Source organism: Euprymna scolopes, chromosome 42 (genome assembly GCF_053919585.1).
Source record: "Euprymna scolopes isolate OS-2025 chromosome 42, ASM5391958v1, whole genome shotgun sequence".
In the NCBI taxonomy this organism is placed as follows: Eukaryota; Metazoa; Mollusca; class Cephalopoda; order Sepiida; family Sepiolidae; genus Euprymna; species Euprymna scolopes.
The window spans coordinates 23534040-23547802 of NC_136523.1; the positions used below are offsets into that span (position 1 = coordinate 23534040).

Below are 13763 nucleotides of genomic sequence, written 5' to 3' on the forward strand. Positions count from 1 at the left end.
TCGAGAGGGAGGGGGAGGTGTATAAATTATATTGAGACACGTTGACCGGAAGTCAGAATCAGCTGATTGGATTGCGTGTGAATCATGTGATCAGGTTGGCTAAATCGTTGAGATTTGGTTTGGACTTGGAAGGCGACGGACGGCTTCATAGACGTCTCCTCCCCTTCACTGGGGGAGGGGGGACGCTGACGTGTGTAGAAATGAGATTAAGAGAAACCACACAAGCCATAGATTCACTTTCCATCCTTCTGCGAGACATCTGGAAAGTTAAATAAACTATAAAACCAATTCCTTGTCTTGGAGTGAAATGAATCTTCGTCCAAAACAGGTATCAGTCTCCCTCCAAGACACAAGATGTTTCCAGATGGACCACCTCTACGATGCAGAAGGTATGTCCAAAAATACATGTACCACACACACATTCACACACAACGGCATATGAACATATCATTTAATAGAAAGAACAGCTAGATGATCACAAAACGTTAACCCTGATTAGATGATCACACACGATCCCCTTTGATACACAAAGCAACACTACTGCTCTTATCCTGAATGTCATTTTCACAACCTTTCGGTCAATGTAACCTCCAAACTTCTTCAGGTTTATCCTGTCAAACTCTGGAATTTGCACAGAATTTAAAATGGAACCCTCTATTTAATTTGTGAGTGTAGCTGTGACGGAGCACATATGAAAATATCAGCAGAAGTTGAAGGATATATGGCTAGCGGAGGTATTAGCGGCAGCAGTAGTTTGAGCACTATACAAATTAGCAAGTGTGTGTGGGCGTGCAGCACAAAGAAAAAGAAAAAAAGGACAGCACGTGATCAGGGAGAAGCCAAGTGCATGCCGAAGAAGATGGACATATAAGGGAGAGAAGCAAAATGCACGCCAGAAAAGCTGTATGTGTAGAGTTGAGGGTGAGAGGTTGGCATGCTGTGGTCAGCGTGTGGTTGAAGAGACGAAAAATGTGCACATCGAGCGACATAGATGTGTGGGTTCCGTAGTGGTGGCATGAGACTTTTAAGATGGTGAGCTTTGTTAATCTCATGGCAAGCGAGATGAAAATAATAATAATAATAAAAAAAAGAAACCGGCATTGTTTGGTAAGTAACGGTAATAAATGCCTTTTTGCTAAAACAGAAAAAAAAAAAAAACTGAGTCGGCATTGTGTCACCTATCCTTTGCTGCCATCCGGACCGCCCCCCCCCTCCCTTAGATACAACACTTATATATATCAAATTTTAGTCATTCAATGAATTTAAAAATTTATGACGTGAAATGTTTGAGTTTCAGATCCAAAGATTTTTATTATTCTATGTAAGACAAAGAATACAAATATTCTAACTCCTTATCATATAGGATTTTGGTGTCTACCATCTCTTCAAAGGAGAAAATATTAACAAATAGTTATAATGGTTTACACCTTATTTGCTAAAGTCAGTAAAACCTGGAAAATTTCAATTAAAAATTGATTGAGTAATTAAAAGTCAGAGAGTGAGGGAAGTTAAAGAACAGGATATAAAGGTTAACATCCAAATTGCATGGTAAAATCCGAAGTGAAGTGTCTTTGATAGCAGTGTGCAAACATGATCCAAACTGTATTTTGAGTAATCCACATCAAAATGTAATGATCTGAATTAGGCATTTTCCTGGAGCAATTTTCCTTTATTTATATAATGGATCCGGTAAAAAAGTTTTTTATATATAGATCCCGTGGATCTGTTTATTAATAAACATATAAATTGATATATTTAATATTTTATATATAATTTTATTCTGAAGTGTGTGTGTGTGTGTGTGTATGTATGTATATATATATATATATATAAAAACCACTTAATCACTTGATTCTCTTATGCCACTCAAAAACTTATGCTTGATTCCTGCAAGGTGGTCCAAAAGCAGTCTGAAGTATTCCATATGTTTCTGTGGCATTTTTAGCAAGTTTAAAATATTTTTAATATATTTTATTGAATATTGTTCTTCTAAAGTGTCCTTGCGTCCAGATTACATTTTATGAAATTCAACAGCTGTGACAATCGGGCTTTAGTAGGGTGTATTCCAATTCCTGCTGTAGCTGTTCGTTTGAACTGGAAATCATAAAAAATGGTCAGTCATCTCATAAGATGTATAGCAATAACATACTGAATTTTCAAGAGTCTATAATAATTTTAAATTCCTGTGCAAAAAAAAAAGTCTGAAAACTTATTAAAGGCACTTTATGTATGCAAATGTTATTTTAATTTTCTTTGTTTCTATTTACCAGGCACAATATGACGGTGCGTGAAATAAACTGCCAGGATTCGTGCATTTGTCTAGATCATTCAAGATAATGACTGTCTATATTGCAAAATGTCTTCTACCTCATCGCCACCTCGACGTCCGCTGCTTCGTGTGAACTGCTGACCAAATGTGACTGAAGAATAGTTTAATAACTGCTTATATTTTTTATCACTTTTTTACCAGAATCTATATCAACAAATTTTGTGTGTGTGTGTGTGTGTGTGACTGCGTGGCGCTAAAAAATGGAACTCGAGGTGGACAACGTAAATTTGCAAGTGATCGAATTTGAGATGATGGACAAACGGAAGTATTACCCCCTGACCATGTTGAGTAGTTTCTCGATCCGGGGTCTGCTTTACCCGTTCACTCTTATCAAGACACGTCTACAGATTCAGCGAGGCACGGAGATCTACAAAGGAACTTACGACGCCTTTTGCAAGATCATCAGGAACGAAGGAGCTTGTAAGTATAAGTTGATAAGTTTGGTTGACTTTTAAAAAATTTTTTTTTTATTTATTTTGTTTGGTTGACTTTTAAAAAAATTTTTTATTATTTATTTTGTTTGGTTGACTTTTAAAAAATTTTTTTTTAATTTATTTTGTTTGGTTGACTTTTAAAAAATTTTTTTATTATTTATTTTGTTTATTTTTTTTTTTATTTCTTGATTTAAAAACACATTTTTATCTATTTTATTTTTTATTTTAATTTAAAAAAATATTTTTGGATTTTTTATTTTTTTTAATTTTTTAATTTTTGGGGATTTTATTTTTTTAAATTTAAAAAAACTTTTTTATTTTAAAATACTGTTTTTATTGTTTAAATTAAAAAAATATGTTTATCTATTTTCTTTTTTATTATTTTTTCTTTTTTTATTTACTTTTTATTTTTAATTTAAAAATAAATATTTTTTGGACTATTTTAAAATTAAAATTTTTTATTTTTTGGATTTTTTTTTTTAATTTTAATTTTTTTTTTTTTAATGCAATGTAGTTGTAGTTTGTGTTATTCCGTCGGTTATTGACACAGCTGAGCTGGAGCCTCACTGCGCCCAGGCTGTCCACTTCATACAGAGGTCCAGTCCACTAGACGATTAAGGTTGGTTAGTGGGGGAATTGTTGATTGCCCATTACTTACTACACTGTTGTAGATTTTCCAGAAGTCACGAGTTCCTAATTTTTGTGCTTCGATGCGTTTTTTAGTGGTTTCCGTAAATTCCCTCTTAGCTGTCACTATTTCTTTCATAACGTTACTTCTAGCTTCTATGTACTTCTGTCTGTTTGAACTGGACTTATGTCGGTTAAACCTGTGGAATGCATGCTGCCTTTGAGCAATGGCAGTTGCGCAAGTCGAAGTAAACCATTGGGAAGAGTGGGGCTTGCTATAGAATTTCCGCATGGGAACATGCGCTTCGATTGCAGTTTTGAACCATTCAGTGGTCTCGTTTGCACTGTTCAGCAGGAAGAGAAAAAATATTTCCCCATGATCCAAACTGTATTTTGAGTAAGCCACATTGAGTCCAGTCCACTAGACGATTGAGGTTGGGACCAGGGTAGCCTGGTGTTGGTGGCTGGTCAGGTATCTTTTTCAATCAGATGTCCAGATGTTTCTTAAAAGTGTCAGGGGACACTCACCTTATATTTCTTATTGCGGCTGGAATACGGTTGAATGTTCTTGTGCCGATGTAGATGAAGATGTGCTGGCTGAGGGACTTGATCCTCTGTAGAATCCTCTGATGTAGAAATTACTTGAAGGCAACTGCACCTGCTGCTGAGTTTCATTTCTGGGACCTTCTATTTTTGCCATAAATTTCTCCATTATTTTTTGTGACCATATTTCTAGAGCAACGATCCGTTCCATCATTTTCTCTAAAAAACGTATTCTGGTTCAGTAGAGGATTTTGTTCGGTTTCATTTTTTTGTAGAGGTTGATTTTTTTTTTGCTTCATGTCTGACGGTTGCTTTCTATGTGATTTGGCCTGATGTGTTGTTAATCTGTAAACTGTTTTTTAAACTTCTTCTTCATCATCATCTTTTTCTTCTTAGTCATCATCTTCTTCAGTTTAACATGTGTTGGATGGCTTTGAGGCATCGACTTCTACAAGGCGGATTCATTTATATTTTCCTTTTTATATATACCAATTCTTATTTAAGAAACTCAATGTAATTACAGAGAATTGTGAATCTCAACTGAATTAAAGGAATAAATTGTAAGATGGTCAGCATCATGAAATTTGGAATATAGACTTTTGCCATTTATTCATTATATATATATATATATATATATATATATATATATATATATATATATATATATATAGAGATGGCGCAATAATATGAAATCTTCCAATTTTTGGATCTTGTAATCATGTGCAAATGCATTTATTTTTATTTAAAATTGATAAATGCTTTTTCTTCTGATGAGTTAAGGGCAAAATAAATTCATTAGTTAATATAATAATTAAATGAATGATTTTGCGCTATGAAACAGGTGTTGTCAAGAATTGTGCATGTCAACATACTTAAAGGAATAAATGGTAAGATGGTCAACATCGTGAAATTCGGAATATAGACTTTTGTCATTTATTTGTTATATATAAAAATACAGGCTCGAACGATAAGTGTCGCCATAAAGAAAACAATTATTTATTTTAAAACTTTTATTGAAAAAAATTAATTCAGGTAGCTTGATTATATAGTAGAGCTCACATCTATTTAATGTAGCCACCTTCAGCCTCAATCACCTCCTTGATACGGGTCTGAAACTGGGAGCATACCTTTTCCGTAAGCACTGGCGGAAGCTTGGCAAATACTGGACAAATGGCAGCAATCAAGCTGGCTTGGGTGTGGTGGGAGGTCTTGTTGGTGATGTTCTCGACGTATGACCAAACGAAGTAGTCCAGCGGGTTCAATTTGGAAGAGGAGGAGACCAGTAAGAGAAGGGTAGCACTCCTTCTGAAGCCAAGCCTGAGTTTCTTTGGACTTGTGGGCCAGCACCGAGTCCTGCTGTTACACCCAGGGTCTGCCAGGGGCCACCCGATTCCACCAGGGGATTATCACACTCTTCAGCACATCCAGATACATTTTGGTATTGACTTTCAAGCCGACTTTGAAGATGTGAAGTGGCATGATATTGCCCTCACTTGAAACCACACCAAAGACCATAACCGTGGCTGGAAACTTTTTCATCACCTTGAGTATGTCTCTGTTATTTGTGACAATCCAGCGATGCATTTTAAGGGTGCTGGCAATGGTCCTGTTGTTATATTATAAACCCTTTTTAGAATTCAAAACACAACAACGATTGCTGTAAGCAACAGTCTGTTTTTTATTTCTCCTGTTGTTCTTGCTTATGGTAGATAGAGAGATAGAGAGAGAGTGAGGTAGAGACAGAGAGAATTATCGTGGCGTCCACTCGGTTGACAATCAAATCTCCAACTGCAATCTTTTTCCTTCTGTCACTTTTTTCTGTCAATCTTTTCAAAACATCCACATAACCAGATTCCTTTCTGTTACATTTTTCATAACAATAACAAGGTTTGTTTATATTTGTGAGAAATATTGAAACAATTCCCATCTAGCTTGTCAATTTCTGACATTTCATCCGCAGACGCGTGCCACATTTTAATTCATGACCATACATATATGTATATACACCTATACACATATATATACTAGCATGTCAACCTGGCTTAGACCGGGTCATTCGTGTAACACTGTTATTACTTGGATCAGTAGAGAGCATGAGTTATACAGTGGCGCATCTCCGATCTTGTTGATTGAGCATTGTGTCACTTCTAGACATGATAGAACGCTCCTATCGCTCGAGATTTGTACACAACTGGCCAACTAATAGATGGTCTGCAACAAAAAGGAAACCGGTTTTCATCGAACGGAAATGGAATCATGTCGTCTTTTCTAGAGTGACAATTTTATCATTCCATCCTGTAAACTAACCTATCTCTGGCCATGTTTTTAACATGTGTAGAATAAGAAGTCAAGAAATCTCATACTAATATTTAAAAACGACTTCATTGATTATCTCCGTTAGTATGATTTGTATAGAGAAAGGATTAGTCATGGAAAGTGTTTCTGTGTAGAGACAGATTAAAGATTAGACAGGCCTGTTAAAAGAAAGAGAGTTCCTGTGTTTGTGTTGAAGTTATGGTCTGTAGCCATGATGGATAATTTGTTTCCTTAAAGTTAATAGTTGAAACTTATGTCACGAAAGATTAGAGACAGTATTGTAGGATGAGAAAGAGAGTCTGGATGTGTAACACCTTGAAGTCAATGTGTGGAGATAGTCATGTTGGCTTGTTTGTATTCACATCTTAGTTGAAGGCCGCGTGAGTTCTGGTGAGTCCCAAGAGAGAAGTTGGGGACGACAGGTTTGTTCCATGTGGAGTTGTTGTCAGTGCAAGATCTGGAAAATAAGAGATAGATTGTGTTGCCGATTCAACGTTTTATAAACTCTGTCACGTGACTGAGAGTAGCATTACAAGCGTACGCTGTATTTTCGTGGACATCGGTAATATTACATACCTAATGTGCTTCAACAAGTCATGTCTTTTTTATTTGTGGGTCAATTCTTAAAAGAATTACATTGCTGGAAAGAGAATAGAATAAGCATTGCAATGATTTTAATTTATTTTTCTTTTATGCGTTCAATGTTTTTATGCTCCAAGTTAAAAATGAAAAGAAAATGGTAAAAAATGACAGCAGCAAAAAGGGAAACCGTTTTTTCAATGTTTATATTTCATACGTTATGTTTGGATACATATGCATGGGGTTAAATTTGATTAGATATGGCTGAAATTTTACAGGCTATATATGCACACAAGTCTGTCTCTACTGAGCTTTGATTTATATTTTTACGATGACAGGAAGTAAAGTTACGACCGAACAAAGTTGACGAAGAATATTTCAAAATTGATAAGATAAATCTGTATTTATCATCCATTTTCATATAGATAATAGTTTCAGAATTATTTTCATGTATAACATGTAAATATTTGATAATTGTTAGTTGTGCGGAAATTTCTTTAAAATGTTGAGAGCTGGCTTCTGATTGTACATGCCAGGAAGAAAGTGTATTCAAGATCTCCAGCTGCTTGTGTTCGTTGCAATTTCATCTGCTACACATGTTGTGGACGGCTTTAAGACATTAGCTTTTAAACTAATCTATCTCTGCCCAGGTTTTTATTTATCCCTCTTTCTCTCAACTTCATTTTTATCGCTTCCTCCCATGTTTTCCTTGGCCTTCCCCAGTGGACTCAACCTGCTACCTCAACTGTTCTATATCTACTAACTAGTGATGCGATGATTCCAAAATTTTTCCTGATTCCGATACAATTACCGATTCCAATTCTAATTCGTTATAAATCTCTAAATATTTAACGATAAAGTTGTTATTCCCAATTGCCGTAAAAAGCCACGTTAAATGTGCATATATTCCGCAGACCTAAAAATACACTTGTGGGGGATAATTTGGCTTTACTGCTAGTTTAAAAGCAATACATAATTATCATATGATCCTTAGTACCAGCAGTGAAATATTTTACGTTCTTAAACAAAATCAAATAAAAGAAGGACAATTAAAAGAATCGTTTTGGCATCGGAAAATAAGCACTGATTCCGATACCCTAAAAAGTTAAGATTTTTCTGATTCTGATTAATCGTCCTAACACTAGTATTAGCCCAATAATTCTACTCAATGTGACCATACTATCAAAGTCTTCTGTTTTGCACACATCTCCCTGTCCAGATTTAATATTCCTCCAAACTCATCCGAGATCATCAGATTTAAGCCTGTCTTTAAGATTCGCATGACGCATGTATTATATCATTGTCCTATCATTTCTCTTCATGCAGGTTTCACACTATGTACACATGCATGATACTCTCACCTTAGTTAACAAGGATTAATGGGAATTCATAGGCATTACAGCAAAAATCCCGAGTTTGAATTCTTGTTGTGTTAGTTCCCTTAGTCTTTTTTTTTTTTTTTTTTTTACTCATAAAATTTTCTTTTCTTTATAAAAATAAAACTACTTGATCAACTTACGTAATTTGTTGGTGGAATGTATATGTGTATGTCTATTTAGCAGTATTGCGTGGTGCTAAACTCAAATTTAAATATGTTAAGGCCTTGGGGACTTTGGGGGCTAAATAAGGTGGGGGGAATAATGATGGACTTATTCATTTCTTTTTTTTTTTGCATGGGGCAGAACTCAAATTTACATATGTTAAGGCCTAAAACTGCACTGTTTATTCATTTTCACCAGGATTTGAGGTCCTTTGGGGACTTTTGGGGCTAAATGGAGGGGGGGGGCAAATGCTGAACTTAGTCATTTTTTTTATGCCTCGTTCACTCACGAGGGATCATGCATGCTTCACTTGTTGCATAAAAAACTTCTGGCAATAAAAGGTAAAGACCCGTATTATATTATTCTCATATATCACTCCTCTTCATGCAACACATATCATCAACCCTCACTGATATTGTTGACAGTATTTTATGTCTATTTTTTTTTTTTATTTTTTAGCCGGACTCTATCGTGGTTTCTGGGTGAATTGCTTGCAACTAATTCCGACCGTCAGTTACATCTCGACGTATGAAGCGATGCGGCAATTCCTCAAAGACAACACTGATTTCACCCACGGCAAAAGCCGTTCGTTCGTTGCTGGTGGAACAGCATCCTTTATAGGTCAGACTTTGGCTGTTCCCATCGACGTCATCTCTCAACACATGATGCTGCTCGGCCAACGGGTATCAAAAGACGAAGGGAAGATCGACAGAAAGTTAGCCCAGTTACAGACACTAAAGATCTCCGAGGAGGGTCGTCTGTCTCGGCTTGGAAGCGTTAAAGAAATCTTACAACAGATTTACATAAGAGACGGTTTGCGGGGATTTTACAAGGGCTATTTCGTGTCCATCTTAGTATTTGCTCCCAACAGTGCTTTATGGTGGGCCTTCTATGACACTTATACACGTGAGTTACTTCCCTTTGTTGTGTACATCTTTTTTTAGTACTTGTTTACATTGGTTATCTTTTAAACCAACACATTTCAGGTGAAAACATTGTTACATACTTATGTCACTGGCGGGGGTATCCAATGTTGCCTGGGTGTATGGAGGTGTATTAAGGACCCCCGGGGAGGGGAGGGATTAAAAGGTGTTAAAAAAGGTAGTATAATAGTGGGGTTCCCTGGCATTGCTTGGGTTGAATAAGGAACCTGGGAAGGAGGGGGGGGGGTTAAAAAAATAAATTGGTTATGTGGTGGGGGGTGAAACAACAGTAGGCAGTTTTGGTGGAGAGAGAAAATAAAATTTAAAAAAAAAAAAAGTGGTAGTAGGCAGGCTCGAACCCATAACGTGAAGGAGGAAAAAAATCTCCTTTTGGAGACGTGTTTGCTGACTTTTCCATCGTCTGACCGGAAGTACAGAATGTTGAAATTAAGCGAAGTCAATCCAACTGATATGATGACATGCGAAAATTGTGACGCAAAAAAAAAAAAGACCCCCTACTTGTAAAAAAAACTGCCCAGTTGAATGTGAAGAAATTAATGTTTTTGGCCAATTTTTTTTATATTTGTCATCCGAAGGGTTGAGCTTTAAAATGATACCGATCTCATGAGGATCCGTTGTCTCTGTCGAAAGATTTTGTGACACATGCAAACATACACACACACCTTTTACCCTTTATTTATATATATATAGACTAGAGGGGTGGCCGGCGTTGCCCGGATGTTTGTGTGTGTAGGAAAAAAAAAGTGAAGGAAGAAAAAACAAAGTTTTGGTAGGCAGGTAGGCTTGAACCCGAAGCTTTGAGGTGAAGTAGGAAAAGAAAGCGTGACATGTTACCGCTACCCTAAGAGGGAAGAGGAAGTGAGAATCGTTGAAATTAAATGCTTAAAAAACGCAGGTGCTTAAGGAAATGTCTGCTTTTCTAGGTCAAACATCACGCCATAGAGAAATGAAATCATGCAGTTAATTCTGGCTTCAAGCCAGCTGCCCTATTTGTTTGTTTCCCCAAGATGTTTGGAAAAACCGGCTCCCCAAAAAAAGGAGTGTCCAAATGAGTAGCAATTGTCTGATATGACTGGTTTTCTTCGCATTGATCAAAGCTCATTGCTTTCTGGACGTCACGGCATGATCCGAGAAAACAACTTTGCTTTCGTAGTTTCGCTTTTATATACAAACTAGCATGGGTGCCCGACGTTGCCCGGGTGTTTGGAGGTGTATGCTGAGCAAAAAAAAACAACAAAAAAACAGTTAATTTTTTTTAACTTTGACCCCTATTATGACCCCTTAACATTTATTGTTTGGGGCTCAAATCAAGTTATTAAGTTAGATCCATGTCCAAGGAACCTATATCTAAAATTTCAAGTGTTTAGACCCAAAATTGGTGGAGGAGTTTGGTAGAGTTCTGAAAGGTCAAATTGTTGAACTTTGACCCCTTAACAGACAAATTTCTGGCCGAAAACCGATCACATAGATTTTCCCAAATCTCAGTACCCTGTATATCAAATTTCGAGTCTGTAGACTTTAAATTGACAGAGTTATTGCGTAGGGAAATGTACACAGACCGACGCACAGACATGTTCACTTTTATAGATATATAGAACATACAGACAAACATGCGAGAGGAAGAAATAGCGCAAATTTTATAACATAAAAATTGCTCAAATAAAAGATAGACGATCTTCTTTTGTAAATCGGAGATATTATAATCTAGGGAGTATATAAAAAGTTCTAAGAAATGGTACCCCCCACCCTTTACGAAAAAAGCCTTTGGTGGACATCGCACACAAACATTTTCACTTTTATATACATTTAAACAGACAGGTGAGGTTTATATTATAGACTAGCGGGGGTACCTGACGTTGCCCGGGTTTTTCGAGGTGTGTGGGTAGATCAAAACAAAAAGATAATAAAAAATCGTTGGTCGGGTGTTTGTGTCGGGGGGGGAAGTTTTGGTAGGTACCGAAGCCTTCAGGCGAAGTTGGAAAATAAAATGTGAAAAAAAAAAAATGTGCGACGTTAACCGATCGACCGGCAAGAAATAGTAATGGAAACATGTTTGAATTTATTTAAGTATTCAGAATTGGCAGGTGCCTGTACTTAATAACTTAATGAGGTCAACTTTCACTGCGGGGGCAATATTTTATTCACTGTGGAGCAGTTTTTTTTTTTTTGTTTCCCCAAGATGTTGGGGGAGGACCAGCTCCCCATAAAAAAGGGGATTGTCCAAATTGAATAGCAATTGTCTGATATAAAGAGAAACTCCGCATTGGTCAAAACTGATTGCTTTTGGATGTTCCCGGCGATCACAACTGGAACAATGCCGCTAGCTTCGAATTAGTTTCGCTTTTATACGAAAAAGCCGAATCCACACGCGGCGATCCAAAAATATGGAATATTTAGCTTTACAAAGTCGGGCAAATTAAATACAGGCGACCCCCATTCTTAACTCGTAGATATTATCATTTAGACAGCATATAAAAAGTTTTAATGAGTGAGCTGACTGATTGCTTCCTGGAAAAAAGCCTTTTTTGGGCATACACAAAAAGCAAACGTACATACACACATTTTCGCTTTTATATATATAGATGACGAAATTTCTACTATTATATAAAAGTCACTTTGTGTAGTGTGATTTCTTTCCTTATAGGTTCCGAAATGGCTGAGCCTATCTTTTTGCAAATTTCACACTGAGGTAATTTATGTCAGGCAGTATTCTTAGATATGTTTTATACAGAAATTCGTCCGATAAGTATCGAAAATCGGAAAAAAAGTCCGATCCTAAAAATTTTTTTTTTTTTTTTATAGGGGAATATTTTAGATCACATAACACTGAAATTAACAGGAAATAGTAATCACATCCTAGAAATTTTCTTGAGTTCGTGTTGCAATATTTTTGACTAATAATGGGAGTATGGTTCCTCACAGTTGGAAGATTCTATTTATAAACAATGCTGCTAGGAACTGACGAACCAAATTAATTCACATTCTGCTACCAACCAATCAGAAACCAGAATTGCTCCATAAAAATTAAACCTTTTTCATAGCAACTTTGCATTTGTTTTCTTCGTGTCAACACAGGAAGAATATTTTGCTACAAAATTATAAAGTCAGGAACCTGTACAGAAGAGCTGTCTACTGAGAACTCGTCATCTCCCGGAATTATATAGAACAACTAACGATCGGAAACTCTTCTGAAACTAAACATGGCTTACAAGTCAAGAGTTAGTTATTTCTAACACCTTCTTTTTGTTTATAGAAAAGAACAATCTTTTGTAGCAGGACAACCTTCCGTTTTTTGGATGAAGGCAATTAAAAAAACAAGTTCTTGCATTAAAAAATACAATAAACAGTAATACTTAGGTCAGGTTTTCAAAACCGTTGTTCTGAGATTTGTTTCCAATTTATATATTAAATCCGTAGCATTTTCACAGACCCAACGAACTGAGATTAATCGCCATGTCTGGCGATATTTTGGTGCAATCTAATCTTAAGGTTTGCTTGATGTTAGAAATAAAATGTCCAAGATATTTTAGGAAACTTCTTTTTTTTGTTTTAAAACGTTAGTGGGGTGGGGGGTTCGCCTGGCCACGTAAATAATTTCGTTTAGATGATAAAAAAATTCAGCGCATTTTTTTTTTCTTGATAGTCCAAATTTTACTCCCGAACATTAATATATATATATATACATATATATGTATATATTTATGTGTGTTGAAGAAAATTAGGTAATTCAAACATGGCTACCTTCAGATTGCTGTCATAAAAAAATTATTTCGCTGTAAAAAAAAAAAAAAAAATACTTGATCAAATCAAGTGAAATTTTTTTTTTTTTTTTTTACGGAGAAATTCATTCCATAACGGATACGTACAATATAACTTTTTTTTTTTTTCCAATATTTTCATTTTTTTAATGTTTTGATTAAACTGTACAAGTACTTATTTGTTTTTTGAGAACGTTTTCGTATCTCTGTGGATTGTTTGAATTTTTAGACCACTAGAAAGGGAGGGGGGCGCTATGAGGAGATAACTGAGTCTAAAGCGCCGACACCCCTCTCCCCATGTTAAATAATTGCTTCTCTTCCTTCTGTAATCAGACATGGCTATCTTCAGCTCGATGTCATAAAAAATTGTTTTTGCGCTGTAAAAAAAAAAAAACTACTTGATCAAATTAAGGGAAAGGGAAAGTATTTTTTTCCCGGAGAACTTCATTCCATTAACGGGTACGTACAATATAATTTTTTTTTTTCAATATTTTATTTATTTATTTTTTAAATGTTTTGTACAGATATCTGTTTGTTTTTCGATAACGTTTTCGTACCTCTGTGGCTTGTAATGAAAGTAACAACCTTTGAAGATAGCATCACGTTAGTATCAACAAGTATATTTATTTAAGAAGAAAAGTAAAAACGTTTTGCTCCGCTGCCGATGCAATGGGATTATTTGTACATTTGAT

The 13763-nt window shown here is 35.8% G+C and overlaps 1 protein-coding gene across 3 annotated transcripts in view; it reads left to right on the top strand.

The window, feature by feature from the left end:
* LOC145266965 (solute carrier family 25 member 44-like) overlaps positions 1-13763 on the top strand; it is a 70243-nt gene that overhangs the window by 33473 nt on the left and 23007 nt on the right. For all 3 annotated transcript variants that reach the window (XM_080122802.1, XM_080122801.1, XM_080122803.1), the window contains 2 exons: positions 2271-2749; positions 8829-9275. In XM_080122802.1, the coding sequence (XP_079978928.1) occupies positions 2530-2749; positions 8829-9275 (667 nt within the window). In that variant the 5' untranslated portion in view covers positions 2271-2529. The remainder of the gene's footprint in view (positions 1-2270; positions 2750-8828; positions 9276-13763) is intronic.